Source organism: Parus major, chromosome 1A, assembly GCF_001522545.3.
Source record: "Parus major isolate Abel chromosome 1A, Parus_major1.1, whole genome shotgun sequence".
Classification (NCBI taxonomy): domain Eukaryota; kingdom Metazoa; phylum Chordata; class Aves; order Passeriformes; family Paridae; genus Parus; species Parus major.
The window spans coordinates 24,254,266-24,276,765 of NC_031773.1; the positions used below are offsets into that span (position 1 = coordinate 24,254,266).

Genomic DNA, 22,500 nt, shown 5'->3' on the forward strand with positions numbered 1-22,500 from the left:
AATTTGTCTTCCCACCCCACTCTGTACTCTGCTCTCATGATGTCCTACCCAGAGTTTGCATTCAGCTCTGGGGTCCCCAATACAAGACAGACGTGGCCCTGTTAGAGCAGGTCTAGAGAAGAGCCACAAAAATAGAGTGGAACGTGTCTCCTGTGAAGAAAGGTGGAGAGAGTTGGGGTTGCTCAGCCTGGAGAAGAGAAGGCTTCAGGGAGACCTTTCAATACTTAAGGGGGTGTATAAGAAAGGTGGGGACTTTCTACCACCTGTCACCTGTTGTGACAGAAAAAGGGGCAACATTTGTACTTGAAGACGGTGGGTTTACATCAGATATAAGGAAGAAATGTTTTACATAAGGATGGTGAGACATTGAAAGAAATCTCCCAGAGAAGTTGTGGATGCCCATCCCTGAAAGTTTATGTCATCAATTTAATGACATAAAATGCTCATGGCAGGCAGGGTGGAGTAGATCTTTAAACGTCCCTTCCATTCCAAATCATTCTATGATTCATTGCTATGCTTTTGTTTCCTTGCTTAAGAAGTTCTGACTACAGAACTTTTTTCCCAAATGAGTTCAATTTCTTTAAGGGTGGCGTCAAGGTTGCTTTTATTGCACTTCAGTGGTTGGAGTGCAGCCACTGTATAAACAGAGAGGATAACAAGAAATAGCCATTAAAAATGCATTACACATTAAGATATTAGTTCCCCTTGTATTGTAATTTTTTAGTATTGAGAACTGCATTTTTGCAAGGACAGTTCAAAGATTAATTTGATGATTAATCTGTGGAAGGATTAATATCTTAAAGGACTAATCAGGATACAAAATTTTCTTTTTTTCCAACTATACTTTCTTACAGATTAACAGTAAATCAAGACTAAAAATCATGCAGTTCAGTTGTCTACACAAAAATAAATTTCCTAGGCTGTTCTTCCAGAAGCTTAAAAAAGCTTTCTAAGTTTTAGAAAACACTGCCATACAAGCATCTCTTTCTGGAAGTGTAAATACAAGGAATAGCAAAGTGGTGCTGGAAACTAACATTTCTCTCTAGATTTTTTTTTTCAAAATGAAAGTTTGAAAGGCAAAGTTCAGGCATGTTGGTTAGAGATGTAAGGGATCTTACTTATATAATATTTTATATATGTTCTGAGGAAACAACAATAGAAGGTATGTATAAAAAGAAAAAAGCTTTAATTTTTATATTCGATAAGCAAAAGGAGATTTGAAGATTTGTGTATTTACAGATAGAAATATATTTAAATGTGATTATTTGCAAAATTTTGCACTACTATTTTTTTGTACAATAGGAGGACTGTGCTAAGAAAAAATTCCCACGTGAAGTGCTGAGTATTTAAACATAAATTCTGAATGAATATTTCTGTATTCCATGACTTCTTATTAATAAATATGCTACTCAATTCTAAAACATGCCATAGCTTAGTGATTTTGGACTTGTGATCAAAACTTTCTGATCTACCATATACTTGGAATCTGTATTTTAAGGAAGTTAAGTATTGTTTCTTGATGAACTAATCTTGTTTAGAACTAGCCAACACTTTTTATTACTGACAATGAAAACAGAATGAAAAACATCATCAGTAACTTCACAGATGTCAAAAACTTGAGAAAACTCTGGTACAGGATCAGGGAAAAAAATTGTTAGATGATGAAAGGCTGAAAATGGATGTCTTAGGTTATAGAAAGAGCAACTGGTCAGATAAAGGAGTTAAAAGTTAGTTCATACAGTGAAGCACTGAACCATGTTGCTGGGGAGGCTTAGAGTCCCCATCTCTCTGTGCCTTTCCCAAATCATCCTTGGCGTTAGACACACATCTGTGAGAAGTATGTTAAGTCCCTGCTAACTCTTTGGGATGATAAAGGGATGGTGGAGACATCTCTTAGCAAGTACAACTATGACACCATGTCCAAATCAAAATGCCTGTGAATAAGTGCTGGCAAAATACACCTCTACCTGAGCTCAGGGTGGCAATGCAATGTCACAAACAGAAAACAAGTAGATGAAAGCAGCAGCAGAAAAAAAAAAAAATACAGCTAGGCTAAATTATTTTAAAGAACTCTTTGGTAAAGATATAAATAAATGAACATCCTCATTTCCATAGATTACCTTCTTTACAATTGATGGATCTACAATTATAAAGAAGACTCTTCCTGCACTCCAGCCCTTTCAAAATAATACTCTCTGTGAGAGATGTTTTTAATATAAAAGAAGGATTCTAATATCTTGCAGATCTGCCTGCTCATCCCAAGACATTGCTTTTCCTTTGCTCATAGATTGCAGAACATGGAGTTCCTCTTTTCTGTGTGCCTCAAACACTCACTCTTCTGCATGCTTTACATGAAAATTTTTCTCTCACTCTTTGCAACTGGCAAATTACAACTGCATACTGTATCCTTACAGAAACCACCATTTATAATGTTTAACTGAAATAACTGCCAGAGACAGGTAACAGTTGCTGGACACTTACAAAGGCCTTATCAGGACTGTAGGCTTTTGGAGAAGAGCTTTGTGGTTTCAGAGGAAAAAGAAAGATAACAGGACAGGCAACTGAGGGATAAATATCTACTAGGAAGAAATATGTAAAGTAACTTCCAAATATTTGGGGATGAAGCCAAATTCTCAAAGCCTGCAATAATTCATCTTTATACAAGGTGAACTTGTCTTCTGAATTTTGCAGAAGATAAGTGTGATCTTGCCTTGGGAAAATGTGTTTAGTATAATAGTTACTAAAATCCTACTAAAATCTAGACAACAGCAACAAAACAAGCATTACATTCAACTTCTAAACATTAGAATGTGTGCTGTTGCTGACAGGAAAACAACCAGATTGTATAACCAAGTACATGATTTCTTAATTAAATTGAGTTGAGCTGGTGTCAACAAGGAGAAAATATACTTGATACAATATTCTTAATTATGAATAGCATATTTTCTACAGTGGATGCACTTCACATCAACTTTAAAGTGAGATGATACCGAATAAAACAAAACAGCAGTGAGAACTCAGGATAAGAAAATATAAATAATTACAAGTTTTAGATTTGTTTAGTAAAACAGTGCTCATTCTAAGCTTTGAATAAAAGATTCAGTTTTTCTTTGGAAAACATATGAAGGCAGACAATGCCTTTTATAACCACCAGCATTGTGTTACTACAGTAATCCTTTCCTTCTTCCAAACAGAAATTTAACAGTTTAAGTTTCTCTCTATATCTTTCATGCAGTTCTATAGAAGGAAAATAATAATAATAAAAAACGTTAGTTCATTAGTTCATTTCTCATTTGTATATGTGAAAAAGAAAAAAAAAACCAAAAACCACAAGAAGTTCAGCAATTAATTCTGAAAGCTTCCAGGAAAATTCCAGGATTCAACCCCTCCAGGATTCTCAGTGAACAAACTCCACAGTTCAGATCTGGGTCATCTAAACATTGTTGCCCATATCAACCAAAAATCTTTAATGTTCTGCTAAACTCTTAAGAAAAAGTGCTGTGGGACATCATGACAGGGAGATGGAGTCTCTCAGGCAGTTAAGTCAATGTAATGACTGGAAGGGAAAATACTTTGCTTTTGGCTTTGTATTGAAGTGGTGGTAGATGTTGAGAAAGAGAAGCTGCCTCAGTCAATGCGTTTACTGTGATCTTTGTAGCCAAGAATATGATTTGCAATATGCCATGTTTTTCATTTAAGCTCTTTTGGTGCCCTTTTATTTCACTCAGGGGTTGCAATCATCAGTCTAAAATCATGAAAGGATAATCATTTTGCTGGGTTGCAGCTGAAAGCATTTTGTATTGCTATGGTGACTTAGGCACCTAGTAACTCTAGGGAGTTTTTTACTTTGGTATTCAATGGCACAAAGGGCAATAAATTACATCATGTCTTGAAGTCCCTCCCAAACATCTTTTGTATGAGACTTTAATTTTGATACTGTTGACTCACTAGCTTTCCTAGTGACTTCAGACAGAAGTGTATAAAGATGATGAATTTCCTAAAACTTAGATGAAGAAAGTTTTCCCAGGGGAATCTTTGGGACTGAAAAATTTCTAAGCCATATGTGTCATGACAACCTACATTGATTTTCTTTTAAGTTTATGTTTGCCTGTTAAACAAAGATTTTTAAAACTTAAAAAAAGTTAATACATAATTAGGTAGCTCTCAAGCAACTTTAAGTATTTCCCAAACAAACTGAAGTTCCATTCAATCCATTCTTCCTCACAATTATATAGATAGCTTAAGCCCACAAATATTACATCTTCAAAATCAATTGGTTAGTCTGGAGATATTCCTTCAACTGTACTGTCTATTCACTATCTTTACTTCATTACAATTAATGTGCTTCAGTATGAAAAAAAAAGAGAATGCTATCCTTGTGTAAACACAGTATGTTTTATAGAACTTCACATTTCCAGTGTAACTTTTAACATCAGACACCTGCATTTTTTATTTATGTTTTTGCTTATTGCCAACAGATGTCCTCAATTCTTTAATGTAGTGGGTATCCTGAACTACAAGTGCAATTTTGATTCAACTACACTGAGTGTTCCAGTAAACGCTGAGAGAAGATCCACAGCTACAGAATTCTTCAAACTGCAGAAGTCTGAAAATATTTGTGCACAAGCCAATAGGGTGAGCTACTAAGCTCAAATAATACCGTGGCCAATATAATTATTTGTGTATGTTTTTATATTTTCGTATGTGAAAAAGGTTTAAAATATTTTTATCTGAAGCATTTTTGCTTTCTAAAGACTTCTTTGTATTAAGTATTTTCCAAGCTTAACTTGTTGAAATACATTATGTACAACTTCTATTGCTGTCTTTTCTTCCTAATAGAGGTGAACTAATATTTCCTCAGGAAGAGCTATATTACATCTTGCCAATATAGCTATAGATCTGTAGCTATAGATCCCACAACGATTTTGAAAGAAATTTTCCATACCACTATTTCAGATTTAGAACTTTTTATATTTATGTCTTCTTAGACAAATGGAGACAAATCCTCAAATCCTACAGTATTTTCATGTTATCTAATTCTTACTCTGTCTTTCTACAATTTTACGCTATTATAAACAGTTTATTATTTTTTCTAAGTAGAAGTGAACTGTTTATTGATGTGAATATGTATAGCCACATAGGGAGATACTAATCCAAATATTGAGAAAGGGAAGAAACTATTAGATGAGCAATTAAATACAAATTCTGTAATGCTACAACTGTCACAGAATGTATTATTATTTCTCCTTGAAGATCAGGAAACACTTCCCCCATGTATTTATCACATATACTGAAATGACGAAGAAATGGCATTATTTCTAGATAAAACAATGCCTACATGCAAATCTCTGGCTTTAAGCAGGAAAGGGAGGAAGATCCTGTTATCACATATCCTTCTCAGGAAGCTGAGGGTATGCTACCTCATTTCACTAAGGAGACAGTGAAGCTACAATGTCCTCATGGAAGAAGACTGGAAATATGATTCCTATAGAAGTACTACTCTTCAGTGGGGGTGTTTATGGATGTGCTTTGTTAACCTACCACTTTCAAATTACACCCTTACACCCTGGGGCCTCCAAAAGCCATTTTGAGGAAAAAAAAAATATTGGAAGTAACAGTCTTTTATTTTCTGAAATGTAACACTGAAGCACTAAATATGAAATTTGAAATATACTTATTTTCATATTTATAATTTTATCCATCACCAAGGATTTCAAGTACACCATGGTGGAGTTGGAGTTGCATTGACTTGGCAATGGAAAGCAGAGGCAACAAACAGTCCTAGCTGGCAGACACTGCTGCTGACAGGAGATAAAAGTTCACAGGAATAGTTAATTAGGCCACTAAAGTTTGTCTTCAGTTCATCACTAGAGGAGATGTCCTAAGATGGAATTAATGATCAATGGTCACAAAGTACCTCTGGTGCATCAAGCAAGGTAGGAGCAAGTATGAATGAGTTTGTGTAATGATGATGTAACCAGATGAATGAGGCTTTTACAACCTCTAAACTAGACTTTCCTAGTTTTAATATCTGTTGATAAAATTTTAGAAGCCAGTGTAGAAGCAGCTAGATCTTCATGCCCTCCCTTCACTTACACTAGAATAAAAGGAAGGTCAGTCCCTTGGAGCAGGGGTAAAGAAAAATAATAATCACAAACCCCATAATTACCTATTGCACAGAACTGGTCTTGCGGCACAACTTTTCTTCTGTAATCAATTAAAAGAGATGTAAACTTGGTTATTGATGTTTCTAAGATCCATCCCTTTTGCAAGTACCTGATATGACTTCACTAGTATCTGTAAAACAAAATCCAGAGCATCTTTCTCCTTAAGCCTGAATGCTAAAATTGCTATGCTGCTTCTGCTCACTCTCTGAGTGTTGTAAAGAAAACACACTCTATGATCACTGGGTAATACAGGTTAAGGGCTCTAGAATATCTCTAGGTGAACCCACTGCCTAAAGAAGGCACAGCTAGAAGGTCACAACAGATTGCTTGGGATTTTATTCAGTCAGGTTTGGAAAACCTTGGAGAATATGGACTATACAACTTGCCTGTCGACATCCCCATCCATTGCCTAACTGTACCCATGAGGAAAGAGGACATTTATCCATATATCTTTATATCCAATCTCAAACTCTCATTTTAACTTATGCCCTCTGTCTCCCATTCTACCACCACAGTAAAGAGCCTTGTTCCATCTTCTTGCTTATCTTCCTGTAGGTACTGAGAGTTAGATCACCTCAAAGCCCCCTCTCCTCCAGGCTGGTCTAGTTCAGCTCATTCAGCTCTCCCCAGAGGGCAACTGCTTCTGCTTCTGACCATGTGGGCTGACTTTTGCTGAATTCACCCCAGTTTACTGCTGGAATTCTTAAATTTGAGGTGCCAAAACTGGACTCAGATGGGGATTTTCCTTCCTCAGTGCAAGGCATGGCATTTCATAAAATTCTTCTTGGCCAAGTCCTTCAGCCCATGCAGACCCTCTGAATGGCCATCTTACCCTTATGCATATTCACTGTTCCCCTAATCTGATATCATGTGCAAACCTAATGAGAAAGAGGTCCTGCAGGATATCAAGTAAAATGTAAACCAGGACAGGTCCCAGCATATTCTTACATTCAAGGAGAAATCAGAGAATACCCAGGTATTACCAGAGTAAGTCAAGAACAATTAATAATTGGATGTGAAGATCTAGCATGAAAATAGCAGAGGAAAGCTACTCTGCTTATGAGTGCCTACATATATCTAATATCAGAGGGGAGTGGGACAGCAGGAAGATACTCATTATTACCTGAAAATCTCAACTAAGAGAACACATAGTGCCGTTTTAAAGAGATGAATATGCCACAAGCTATCTTAGGGTGTCTGGAAAGGAAGCACTATGAGGGCTGTTTAATGAAGAAAAAGGAAGGAAAAAATAAAGAAAAAAAGGGGTGATTTTATCTATACCTTTTGGGTTTTAGGGGAATATAGATAGCAGAAAATATTAAGACATTACACTTATATTCACAGGAAAAATAAAACCCAAGCTGTTTTAAAAAGTACTTATAAATTTATTGGTTAACAGGGCATATCCAATTAGTCCTGACAAAACTGAGAAAATATTTCTTGCATTGGCATGGAAAAAGCTGTTATGGATTTCAACATTAGTGATTTTGCTAATGTTATAGACTAGTAAGAGTGTAAAAGGTTTCAAGACCTAATAAAAAGATTTCAGATCTGGGAGTGCTTGTCTTATTCAGAAAAAAAGAAAAGAAAAAAAAGAAAACGAAAACAAAGATTAAAACATTTTGATAAATTGAAACTGAGACATGGGACTGTAAGAAGTTACAAGAAATATCAGATGGAGATTAGGAATGATTTGGAGTGACTGAAGACAGAATAAGAAATGAGGGAAAGCCAAAGACATGAAGACAAAGAGTTTCCTTGGATGAACTCCAAATCTCATTTAAGTCAATGGCAAAATTCCCCTTGACTTCATTAGGGCCATGATTTCACTTCTGAAGTTTATTCACTGAAGATGTAAGGAAAATATGTAACGCATCTGACAGAACGCTTGGGGAGAGGGGAATAACCAAAGGTGAAACACATATATTTCCACCAGATGAATGAGGTGGAATAGCAAGTATATGTAAGACCAGTAATTTTACTTGCTCTATCAGCCTTCTAAGAATAACACTGCAATAAAAAAGGAGAACAGATGGGTCTATTTAAATTTATAAAGTCCTGTGAGAAACTCCCAAAAATCTACTTATGCTAGAAGTAGAGACAAAGATTTGTCAGTCATAAAAGTAATTAAATGAAGAACAAAAGATTGTATCACAACATAGAAGTAGGTTAACAGCAAGAAATCTCTAAGATCCTACATTTGATTTTTATTTTGAATGTAATTATGAATAGCCCTGAAGATATAAACAGAGATAACAATATGATATATATAATTAGTTATATGTGTAAAAACACATAACTGTGGAAAAACCTCAAAGCTGACAATTCATGGCAAAATCAGTTTACTGCTGACAAATAAAAGAAAGAAAATAAACTACCCATATATGTCCATCTACTATAACCACTTGGGAAATATATTATGAATCCTTCAATGGCGCTTCTGCTTGAGGAGTCAAAACCCAATATGTCAGACTAACTAGAGGAGAATAATGACAATGACAATCATATAAACATGTTTATGTATTTGCAAGTAGGCCCTCACTTCAACTTCTATATTCAATGTACTTGACCATCCTTTAGCTATTACTCACTCACTCCAAAAACCATACAGAAGAATCCAGGAAAGAACAACGGAAGTGACCTATGGCATGGGAAACATACCTGTGGGAGGAAACTTTCAATTGATTTAATTCAGCTGCCTCTGAAGTCAACACAAGAGTAGTGGCTTGGAGATATGAGTAATAGTGAGATACTAAAAATATGGAAAGTATAGGAAAAAAGGACATGTTCACCTTTGCCTTATTCATACTTAAGGGTCACCTAATTTAATATGGCAGATTTACAATAATTTTATCCTTATAGTTATTATGCTACTAATTTATTATAAAAGTAAAAAGGCAAAATACTACTGCAAAAGAGAAGTTTCTAAAATCCTCAGTATGTTACACAGTTAGTGAGCTTTGATTTTCAAAATCATTATATATTTAAATCCTAATAAAAATATTAAGTATTCAATAATTCCAAGATGCCATCTATCATTAATCTACAGGAAAAATGTTTCAACATATATTGATCTTCACACTGCAGAAGCCAGATAGCCATTAATTCATGAACACTAGGAGCAAACCTCTCATTTTTCTTTTCTATAGCATATGCACTTCCCAACTCAGGGATGACTTATCTGCTTCTCTGCAAAATATACAAATGCATTTGATCCTGAAGAGGCTGGAGTTGGTGCCTGGTGCTTCCTGCCCTATCAGTTTAGGCCGGCCCAAGAATATGCAAATATAAACTGGTTCTCTTCAAATTAGGGTCAGCTAAAACAGAGTTTCTTTTCAAAGGAAAGTTGGAAATGGACATTGGTGGCAAAATTAAAAGGAAAATATACAAAACAAGGTTTTGAAGAACTTCAGTTTTATAGTAAAGAGTCTGAATGTAAAAAATATTGAAAGTAATTATAAAAATCCCCAACAATCAAACATGTTCTCTTCTTCCTTTTAGCTTACTACAAAGAAATGAGCATTGTATAGATAAAATTTCTAGAATATAAATTGACAGATTTAATTTAATTTTATTTTCCTTTAACAAAAGAAAATATTTTATTGATTAAAAATGGGCAGTTTAAACATAGAGGGTTTTTTTTATATTACAAAACTTATAATTAAATTGAGCAGGTCTTGGTGTTCTGTCTATTGTTTGGGGTTCTCTTTTATCATTATTATTATTATTATTATTATTATTATTATTATTATTGGCAAGAAAAGGAAAAATCTATAAATATGGATATCCTATTTGCACTAATATATTAAATTCTGAAAATTGATAAAGACATCATCTTTCTGAAAAACTGGCATATTAAAAATACACTTTCTTTAAATATCAAACAAGGCTTAAAGCCCACCTACAATTAGCCCTTCTTACAGGATCAAAATTTGTAAGAATCAAGTTCTGACTAAGAACTAATGCTATCTAAGAAGATGACATTAACATAGATTTTCTGATTCTAGCAACTCTTACTAAAATTCCCATCCTTGACATTTGCTTGCTCCCTTTGGTGTCTAAATAAATGTATTTTCTCTGTGATAGAACCACAAGAAAGTAGGAACTTGACTAGAAATTAGCTCAGGGCACAGGCCTCTAAAGTCTTTCAACCCATCAACTGCATCTAGTTCAAACGTCTAAAGTTAACACGCTAAACAAAGAAAAGTATTAGGGAGAAAGAGCACAGAAGTTTTTAAAGCGAAATTTCAAAGCAAAATGACAAAGTACTAGAGATTGCAGTGTGAATATTTTTGGGGTTATTGAAGAACCATAAAAATAGCAAGCCCAGAAACAACAAAGTTCAAGACAAGAAGCTGTGGATCTGGCATGCTCTGTAGTATTTAATGGCTGGGAAGTTTTAAAAATTGTAGGAGTTACACAGACACTTAGCAGCAACAATTAAATACCTCAGTATTATTTGTGGGTTAGAGCTGATAAATATTCTCTATGCAAAATCTGGAAACCTATTCAATGATCCAGGAAAAGCTGAGGGAGAATTTGGACAGTGTTGATATGTAGGGTTTGTACATTTTAGTATAAATACATGCCAAATACAATTGTTTTTCTATTTCTATTGAAAACTTTTACATCAATAAAACTTTTGGCAAACACAGAGCTGATCAGATAAATAGTATGGGACAACTCTCTCAAGGGAGTTGACAGCTCCTCCAGGTTTAGTGTCATTGTAAACTCACCTAGTATCCCTTCCAGTCCTGCATCTATGTCATTCATGAGGATGTAGAAGAGCACAGGGCCAAGGATGGAGCCTGTGGAACCCCACTAGTGCCAGGTCACCAGCCTGATGTCACCCCAGTCACTGTAACCCTTTGTGTCTGACCCATGAGCCCACATGTAACCTGCTTATCCAGCTGAGTGATGGACCCTTTGTCCACAAGGATCCTGTGAGAGACAATACTGAAGACCAAAAAGATCACATCCACTGGCCTTTCTAGATCTACTAGGTGGGTTATCTTATCATGGAAGGAAATCAGGTTTGACAGCCTGAACTTCCCAGCCATGAAGCTGTGCTGGCTGTGACCAATGACTGTGCTGTCTTCTCTTTTTTCTCAATACTTCCCAGAATAAGGTCTTCCATGATTTTGGCAGACACTGAATTGAGGCAAACAGGCCTGTAGCTTACAGGGTCCTCCTTCTTTCCGTTCTTGGAAACTGGGACAATTTCCACTCAGCTGGGACCTCTCTGGATTCCTAGCTGGACTAGCTTGATCTGGTACAACAAACCTGGAGAAAAGCCAGTGTTCAGCTGTGGTTTTTTTTGCTGAATAGCTGATGGTAGCTTTAACAAGTAGAATGACACATCACACTCAACACAGACCATTGGGTCAGACTGACTTGTTAAGGACTTTCTGCACTACCCTTACTGACATTACTCAAATTAACTGAATGTTATGCTCACTATGTATTTCTCTGTGAGGCCAACTTTCAATTTGATCTTAAAAATAAGAGTACTTAAAAGTTTTTAGCAATGATAGCTGTTCCAAATCACAAAATAAATCTGAATCATTTAAATCTGGATCTGAACAATTCCACTATCTTTGTAAAACATGGCATAGTGCCTACTTTTTCAAGATTTATGATATGGATCAAAAGAAAAAAGGGCTAGAAGGGACTTCAAGAGATCATGAAGTCCCTTAATTTTCTTCCCCTACCCCGAAATAGGATAATTTATACTAAAATCACTTTTGACCACTTTAATTTATTCTTAGAAGTTTCCAGTATCAGTGGTTACAAAGATTTTCTGTGTTGGTACATGTATCAGCACTTTATTATCCTGAAGTAAAAAAGATGGGGATTTTTTTTCTGATGTCTATCCTACCTGTTCTTGCCAAAATACCAATCAATTATTTCTTGTCCCATTCCCAATGGATAAATTCTTTCCCATCTCCTCTGCACTGTGTTCTAAAGGCTGTCATCATATCTCACCTAGTTCCTCTCTTCTCAAAAAACCTAGTATTTTTAGTCTTTCCCAGTCTTCAGAAAAGACCAGTCAAAGAACTGCATGGAAGACAGAGCTTACTTTTATATACAACATTCCTGTTAAGTATGCTCTCAACAACCACATACCTTTGTCATATTTGTCACCAGCTTCTAGCATTATGAAAGACTGTGCAGCCAGTCATTCTAACTTTTTTCAGAACATTTTACCAAATTCTTAACATATGAATATTAATCATGCCTCCCATTGTTATACTATTGCAGATTTACCATTTAGATGTGAAGATCAACATGCTGGATGAATATGCTATATCTCTATAATTTCTGCAAGAAAACACAAATACAGTCTTCTTGCAGACTCAGCTGATTAGGAATTATCTGAGATATCACAGAGCCTAGATTAATACATTCTGCCTCTTAACCACATACTTTGGCCTGTGCTTAACACAGACTTCAGCTTCACAGGGCACTGTATTCCTGCTGAATGAAATATATACAGTGCAATACATTTGTCATTAATACATCTGTATATAACTACAAAATAAAAATACATATGGTTTAAATTGTACTTCCAGTACCTCCAGATAGATACAAACACATTATTATTTCTCTCATGATGCTATGAATAAAGGGCATACATAGTAACAGAACACTACTTGATGGGTGCTCATCTCATACTATGTCACTGCCACCAGGCATGGTTTGCCTTTAGGCTTTATGTACCTACTATAGCCCAGTCAATGGCAACTGGCTTTGTGTCAAGCCCTTCTCTGAATGAAGTGATGTTATTCTACAGGGGACCAGAAGTCTAATAATATACACCTTCTATTCAAACTACATCTGAACATCCTTCTCAAAACCCAAGTAATCCAATTATTACCTAAACACTGCAAGAGTTTGTGGCAGGGATTTGACAAACCTTTCTGTTTTGCCTTTGTACAGCACTTTCCACAACAGGGTTCTCAATCCATCCATAATGGTGTATATTAAAATAAACCATAACAGTTTAGCTGAATATAGCTGAAATAAGCTTTACCCCCACAGGAACAGAGACGAAGAAGAAGTGCTTTATATACAAGCACATCTGGAATTCTTCAAAAACCTGTTAATACCTACCCACATAACTAAATCCAAACTGAGTCTTTTTATGGAACGGCTTGTAGACACATGAGGAAAATGGACAGTCTGCTCTATCAGAAACAGTCTGTTTGGTCTACAAAATAAAGGTTCAAAGCTCACAGTGTGCTGTCAAGAATACATTTGAGAAACATGAGGGAGAGTAAAAAACACTCTGTAAACTAAAACACATATCAGTGAAACTAAATTTGAATATATTTAGTCTGAAAATTGGAATATAGCTTATAATCATCAAAGGAATGAAGTTTCACAATGTCTTTCAAATTTGAGATGGACTTTGATAATTTTAGGACAGAAATTTTAATATGTGGTTGCCCACAACATGACTCATCTCCTGCGCTCTTGGAGCAAGAGGAGGTAAAAGATCAGAGGTCATTTTTTCAGCTGTGATGTTTGATAATGTCAAATTTGCAAGGAATGAAGAAAAGGAGGGAAAACATGAAGAGAAATAAAACTCAATTTTGGGGGAATTCCCTAATTACCCAGACTACTACTATCATAGCATAATACTGCATTAAATAAACGTATCACATTATCTATCTCAATCAGAAGCTTATTAAAGTTTTCAAAAAGCATCAGTGGAGCGGTCACAATCATACAAAGATTCTGCAGCATCATTAAATCCTTATTAATGGGTACAGTGGAACAACAAACTTGGTAAAATTTTTTGTATAAGAGGGAGACTACTGGATATGTTCAGCCTAATTTAATATACACTTTCAGTGCTGCTTGTTTGGAGTAAACCACCAGAATACTTGCAGTTATAACCCTAACAGAAATTACATCAGGGTCATACCACACATATGCATTCCCAGCACTGCTCTAAATCAAAGGCTTTTGTTAGATGAAACTGCACTTAGCCATAAGATTGGAAACTCTGTTTTTGCATATGGACTTTAGCAGGTATAATCACATCTTTATCCATCTTGAAATTTAGTAACTATACCATGACCTACACATGGGGTTTCACAAGACATGAAGGCTTCCTATAAAGTCTTAAAAAAACCCAACCCTGAATTGGAATTTTTAGTCTTTTAAAATGTGTAAACCACCTAGTTTTCTCTGAATTCTAGAGATTAAACAATAGTCAAGTAACAATTTCTCAGCATAGTGTCTTACATTTTTCATGGAATGCTTAGATCTATGGATCATAATTTAAAGTACTGGTATAAGTGTTATCAGTTGGATATAACTGTATGTTTTTATTTGACTTTTTATGTGATAAGCAAGTTTAAAGACAGTTTGAAAAGATGTATTTAGGAAATAGTATTTAGGGAGTCCACTTTCAAAAATTTTGGCTTATAATATTACAGTTACTTAAGAAACAAATGTAATCATCAATAGTGGATAAAATTTGTTACTGTCTGTAAAGATTTAGAAATAAACTTTAACAAGCACTGTCATCTCAGCTTCTGCATTGTGCAAAGACAGGACTGTCTTATGGACTAATTTTAAGAGTTAACCACATTGCAGAGAGATTTAGTTGTGCAATGTCAAACAAATTTTTAACATCTGCAACAACACTGAAGATGCTGCCTTTTCTTATACAGCCCTTTTGTGTAAAAAGCAAAAGTATCCTGTGCACAGACTGAGAACTCATGATAGCAGTACCACAAAGTTTTCTGCAAGACAGCTTCCAAAAAGATTCTGTGAAACCCCATAGGAGCCTGCCAACTTATACAAGCCATGCTATGGGGATCTGACTCTTTTCAGCTGAAGGCACTGTATCTCTGGAGTGATCTTTTTGTTAAGAGCATTGGGAATGTACTCTAGAAGTGCCAACAACTGAGGCTGGAATAATATAAAAAAGAAACAGCAACTTCTGATCAAAAGTAAGACAAGTAACATTTAAGAAGCTAGAGATGAAAGGATGAAGAACACCATCAATATTGGAAAATAAGTAAATTGATGAACAAAAGTAAACGTAGAGGACAAATGGACTGAAAAGTAATGTAATGTAAAATAAAATTTAAAAATGAGAATATAAATATTTAGGGAAACATTTAAGTGAAAAGTTGTTTCAATGGGAATGTTGAAAAATATTATCAATCAAAACATCATTGCTTATTTTTCCATTAGTGTCCACAGGTAAATGGCTCTGTACAAAAGCCAAAATTATTCACTGCATATTCTCACAATAGAACTTCTTTCAATGGGAATATGTTCAGACAAAAGCCATAACCTTTAAGATCCCATTTCCTAGCTGTTCCTCTTTTCATATAAAAATAAAAGTTGTCACAAAGTCTCTTTGCCCATTATCATCCTTATGTTAGATTTATGAATAAAAATGTGTGAAATTAAATTATACAGGCATTAAAATATCATGTGATTAGGTGAAACGTTTTTGATGAACAAGGATACCCAGAAATACTGCAATTGCTACCACATTCATCTACTCAATTACATGCTTCTCACCTATTTAATAATGCTTGTTACATCCCTGTTAATTGATGTGTTTCGTGAGTTTATTTTCTTATATACTATGTCAAGTATTATACAATGAACAAGAGACTTGGATCATAGCAGTCCCCTAGAACAGAACAAGCCTCCAAGGTAAATGCAAAGAGATCATGAAATGGGACAATGAAACGATAACAAAAAAAAAAAAAAGAAAAAAAAAGAAAAAAAAAAGAAGGAAAGACAGGGGATTGGAACATTATGAAGTTAAAGAAACAAGGGAATGAAAGGGATTAAAACTGGAATGATAGGTAACCTACTGTAAGTGGTGTGAAAGCTTAACAGTGGGGGACTGGAATAATCAGATATGGGAACGACCTGACAATGGAATGCTTTCAAACTGAAGCACCTCAAAAGTAAATGATCTTAGAGCAGAATAATCATATTTGCCTCTGGGAATAAAATTTAAAGATAAAAAAAGTTTGAAAAAAAAATAACAAGTTTGATGATTATGCAGATAGAACTGCAGAGAGAAATGATCCAGTCAGGGCAAGAGTGAGAAAAGGTAAAGGAGTAGGGTTGGGAACGACAGGAGAATAAAAAGAAAAGGTGACTGAAACCATAGATGCTTGGAACTCACTTTTTCCACACAAAATCGGAGACGAAGGACTACACTGGATAAGGTCTTTTTCTTTTCTTTTCTTTTTTTTTTTTTTTTTTTTCCATATTGACTCTTACCCTTGCTCATTTGGACAAAAGTTATCCTTTCTCATAACAACCTACCATAACATTTTCCAGAAACAGCTTTAAAGATCATGGAATATATATGTGTGTGTGTCTTGACATTTGGCTTCAAACAATTCCCATCTTAGGGAGTACAGCAGTACAATAGCTGAACATAAAGACTCATATAGGAGATGATGTATGAACTCAGTTTTTGAGAAGCAGATCCAAAACTGTATTTCTTGTTTTCACTTTTCTAAAAACACTGTCAACAACTAAAATTCTAGAAATCAGAATGGCATTAACTCCAGGATTCTGGATCTGCTATCAGGAACTGGATTATTTCAGTAAAACACTTGAGAATGAGTTTAGTTGCATTGTCTTCAGTCTACACTGTCACAGAGTGAGAAGGGAGACAACCATGATGTCAGGCCCCTTCCTCAAAACCTCACCAGAGGGATATCTGTTTACCCTATCACCTTTTCTAACTCCTTCCACTCCTTATTTAATGAGCTGCAGTGAGTTTCAATAGAATGGCATAATCGCCCCGTTGTTTCCTGTGGTAAGACTACATTTTCTCAGCCTGCCATTTTCCTTGTTTCCTCATGACCAATTTCTTTCAGTTTCCTCAACTGCTATGGAGAGCTTTGCAGATTAAAATTGTACCTTTTCCCCCCAGGACTATACAATAAAGTAAAGTGGCATTTTGCATGATGCATTTGCCATGACCATGGGGACAAGTGATGTGCTAAGTATTCTGGTGATAAAACACCCGGTCTGTGCCAGCTGCAATAATCACTGAAGTGTAATCAGTCTAGAACAAATGCAGAGACAAACACCAGAAAAATACTTGAACTTGATTTCCATCCCTTATTTGCTATCCCCAAGAGTGAGAACTCTTGAATGTATAATAGATACAAGAAAAGTAATAGCACAAAGTTGATTTCACTATGATCCTGATGTTCATTTAAAAATCTAAATTTATTAGTTCTGAAAGAACAGACCTTCCAATCCCACCAAAGCTCATCAGCAGTATGCTTTCTATTACGTACAGATTAAAAAGAAGTTGCATTTTCAGTAATGCATGAACTGTCAGTATTGCTCCTAAGTATCATCTCATGTCTCATCCAATGCTGTTGTTCCTACAGGAATAATAAATGTTTTGTCCAATGTTTCCCACAACCCACCTTTAACTGCACTAGTTTGGATTTGTTTTCTTTAGTTCATAATTCTGCATTTATACTCCAAAAGTGTGTACTGTGGAATTTACAGTTACATCCATGTACAATCGTTATGTAAGATTAACAGCACCTAGTTTTACATAAATAATGAATCTTTGTGCATAAAATATCTTCAGTTCTGTTCATCACTTTGAAACCTGTTGCTTATCAGCTCTAACTCATAATAATTTTGGAGAAGTAGTCCATGTTGAAATAATGGAAGAAGAAACAGTCTTAAGCATTGACTTAAAATACAATTGCCTGATATTGATTGCTAACAACTGATCTTAGAAGAAATTTAAGTTTTGAACAGAACATATTTGGCTACAATAAGTAACACGTTTTCTCAGTGAAGATTTATGTCAAGGAAGCACTCAGCGCCTACATACCAAGAATCAGATTTGAAAGCCAGTCAAAGATAGAACTTGGATTAAATACTGCTGAAGTACAGAAAGAAAACCTAGGACTTAAGATTCCGTATCCATATGCTGCATCCTGAATCATGGAATTACCACCTTTTATCAGCTAGAGAAAGGAAACTGGAAGGCACATAAAATTTCAGATATTTTATATAACAATTAACGTAAGAGTTACCCCAGCTACCAGGCCATGGTTGTACTGATCATCTACAACTTACTGTGGTATTTTTAAGCATTCAGCATAAGAAATGGAGCAGTTTATATTTCATTACCTGAGGCCAAAATTTTAGAAGTTTTAAAGTGCCCTAAATACACTGGCTAGAACTCACTACACTTAACAAACTTTAAGTGTGATAGAGTTACTTGAAGTTATAGACCTCCTGCCTTTCTCTAGTCAATAAACAGAGACTATTTTCTAAGTAAGTTGATTCATTTGCCTATGCTAAGAAACCTGGTCACAGATGGGTAAATCATTGACTCTAACTGCTTTTACTATTGTGTTTTGCAAAACCAGATGTGAAGTACTAGGTTCATATCCAAGAACTGAAACAATTTCCCTACACTCTGACATTCAGTAGTTAAGACACTATAATAACAGAAATCAATGTCTCTGGTAATGTTCCAGTGCTCAACTACCGATATACTGACTTGTGCACACACACACAAAATATGCTGAAAACATTAACATGATCATCCCAAAATAAGACAGTTTTTCTATCATATGGTTTTATCATAGCTGATAAAATGACAGCACAATTTAAACAACCAATGCCTAACCAAGATGCTTGACTCTGACACTGTCACTGGGACTCTTTTCACATTTCCTGCTGAAATACTAAACAAATGCCTGTCTCTGGAAGCTTGTCTAGAATACAAACTCTGCACCTTCCCAATTGAGTGCTTTGATCTCTAAATTGTGCACAAAACCTCTTCCTCTAACGCCTTGCTCCATTGTTCCTGCATGTGTGCCACCTACAAGATGGCAGGCAGCATTGCTCAGCATACACCTGCTGCTATGGCTAGAGTATTCTCTTGGGAATCAGATGGAGGTTTAATTACTTGGAGAGTAATAGAGCCTCCAAATTCACAGGTGAGTGCAATAATTATCACACCTCAAAATAAAAACCTCCCTTCTCTAGGGGAGAAACACCCACACTTCCTGGGTGAACCTTCACAGGATACCAAAAGTAAGTAGGTGCTTGTGCCAGTAAAATACTTTTCTTTACTAGTTCATCAGCTATTTTTGAGGGGAAAAAAAAAAAATATTATGTTAGATGTGTAAGCAATGCAAAATTTAAATTGTGTCTTCATTGTTTTCCATATTCTTCACTTGTTTTACTTCTGTATTGCTTTAATTATATTATTTTCTCATTTTCTTATGTAAAGCCCTTTAACAAAAATGAAGGTCTCTGACCAACGTGGCCACGGCGACAAGGAAGAGGTCACCCTTTCCTTGGTCCTCTACCTCCCATGCAAGCTTCTCCCTACCCTGGTCTTTCCTTCCAGATTGCATTCATTCCCTTTTTCCCCCCACAAAGAAAAGCAAAAAATGTCACAAGTGAGTGGCCACCTAGCTTGCATCTTTTGCCTGATGGCTCATGGTCTCACAGAACCCCAGAATTCTTGCAATAAATTTGGTGCAAGGGATGAATGCGCATAGATTCTTTCTCCAGTGGTGTCTCAGGGCATTTACATTCTGTTGCTTCAGACTATCAAGAACTGAGCAACATGTCCTCACAAATTTCCAAGGAGTCAACATAGCAAGTCCCAAAAATGCCAATTTTGACAAATGACACATCATAGAAATGTGAGAGTAAAGCTGAATCTCAAGTTAGGGTGTAACTAAGGTATTTGCCTTTGTTACAGGCAAGAATGACTTCAATATGCACTATTTTAGCTACAAACACAGCTATAAATGTAGCCATGCCTACATAATCATATGCACAGATATCACAGTTTATCAGGCAGAATGGCAGACAGAACATAGGATATGTAAACAGATCTGCCTAACACTTACAAAACAACTTTAATAGCAAGTGTCATTCTTTTCTGTAAAGTAGCTGTTTTTAACACACATGATCTAACTCTTGTTTGCTCTTTAAAGTTTTATTGTCTTGGCATTTTATACAGGAAGAGAGCATTAGCATACTCAGGAGAACTGCTAAAAGTAAAAGGCCTCAAGCTACCCACTGCATGGTTGATAGCATAAAGCATGGGATATAAAAACTTTTGTCTGATTGCTCACTTTACTTGTTTTAGAGTAGTGTTACTCTCAAGAGCATATATTCATGTTCTTTCTACTTCAAGTTTTATTACTTCTTTTGTATTATTTAATACATCTAAAGACACTTCCAAAAGACAAATTTTTCCATTTTGAAAAAGTAATGGTTTGGAACCTGATAAAATACATGAATGTTCACAGTGTATTATTTTCAAAGGCAAATAGAATAAATGTACAATAAAACAATTAAATGCATGACAATAAACATTTCTATGTGATCACAGATATATTAACATGTCAAACAAAAGAAGAAAAAAATCAGTAAAATATTTTCCCTAAAAAAGTCAGATCAAAATGGATTCTTCACACATCAGAGCATAAGTAAAAAAGGGAGCCTGGTCTCAATTACTGTTACTGTTAAATATCCCACTCTAGCAATTAAAATGAACATTTAAAATGTGAAAGAGAAAATGGAATGAAAAAAGGCAAATGAGATCAGCTTTTTAAACCATAAAAAAAAAAATACCATAATTTTAGATACACTTAAAAAATCATCCTACAGTAAACTCAAAAGTAAGTCTACTTACATATCGCACTGCTAATTATTATATAAATAACCTGGGAAACAATACCTCCAAGATACATGTTTTACTATTTAGTAAACAAGAAACTGCCATGTTTGACACCACTGATTAAGGCCAGGCATTTCTAAAGCTTCAGACACATTTCTGAAATCCACAATACATCAATTTTTAATACTTCCACTCTCTCAGCTCCATTAAAAAGATGGTAGGGGAAAGAATTTAGAGTAATTAATGATATAGTTAGCTGCTAAATATTAATAGGAATCGTAGTCTTGCATAAAATATAACATATAAACCTTGCCAATACAGACGCACCAGTAATTAAACTTGAATATGTAATTACACTGATTTATATGACAGGCAAAAAGTTACACTTTACTGGCTTCTATGTAAACTGTGGGCAACAGTTAAACTTTGCATTTTATGGTTTATATAAACGGGCAATATCTCTACTACAGTTCATAAATGGTTTAGAGAGTCATAGTTAAAATTACAACTAATTCCAGTATGAACATTCTGACTATACCTTACAAACCAGCCTCTGAAAATGACCACAGAGATCAGCCTTCCACTACATTCGGAGCTTGGAAGCAAATTTATGAGGTTTAAAAAAAAAAAAAACAAGAAAAAAAAAACAAAACTTACAGCAATCACTACAAAGTAAATGAAGACTCATCTATTTAAATGTTTTAATATAAATGTTTTGTTTCAAATGTATAGCTCCAGATGTTTCACTTAGCACCTTTCAAAGCTCTTTTGAGTAATATTGTGCCTTAGACTAAGGCATTTTTTCTTGGAAGAAAGCTGACTGGACTTACATGTGAGGCTGAGGAGAGCAGCCTGGACTGCTATTTCCATTACTGTCAATGTGATCCAGCGAACCATTGAGATCTTCATGCACTGCCTGCAGTAAGCCACTGGATGCGTTATTTATCAGTCCTGGGTTACTTAGCAATGGTAAACTACTCTCTGCCAGCGCAGCCTACCAAAATGAAAAGTAAAACCAAAATTATTAGTCTATACGTAACACTCATACATGCATGAACATTTAGAAATATACACACGCACAACAGCTCATTTTGAGTGGTTGTTGAGGTGGTCAGAAGGATTTTGCGCATTTCCAATTATTTCCACATTCTGAATATAACAGCATTTCTATTTCTGGTTTACTCTTTCTTTTGCTTAGGTTTCATTATTTTCCATTTATAACTATGTTCTGATATTCATGGCACTTTCTAGTTTTACATCATTTTTTGACTTTGAATTACACTTAACCCCTTTGCCCTTCCACACAATGTATGGCTCCTTTATAATGCAGGCAGCTGCTATACTTTAAAAAATGACCAGAACTTAACTCAAAATAAAAAAGTCCTGACATTTGCCTCTTCTGCATAAAAATTATATATTATAATTAAACTTTAAAGTTTTTGCCATGAGCACCATGTTCCCCAACACTATGATGTGAAATCATTTATGACAGCTTGGATAAATATTAATGCATATCCACATGCATTTGCAAAAGCTTCTATCAATCTAACATTTGCAGCAAAACTGAATGTTCCAGATTTTGCCACAGGGTGTCCTTCTTGCTTCTTCACATCAAAAGTAGCACAAATAAGAACTACTTGCAGTGCT

At 35.2% G+C, this 22,500-nt stretch overlaps 1 protein-coding gene across 6 annotated transcripts in view; it reads right to left on the bottom strand.

The window, feature by feature from the left end:
- The window catches only part of FOXP2 (forkhead box P2), a 339,563-nt gene that overhangs the window by 8,753 nt on the left and 308,310 nt on the right, over positions 1–22,500 (bottom strand). For all 6 annotated transcript variants that reach the window (XM_033514481.1, XM_015628631.2, XM_033514483.1 and 3 more), the window contains one exon: positions 21,684–21,847. In XM_033514481.1, coding sequence (XP_033370372.1) covers positions 21,684–21,847 — 164 coding nt within the window. The remainder of the gene's footprint in view (positions 1–21,683; positions 21,848–22,500) is intronic.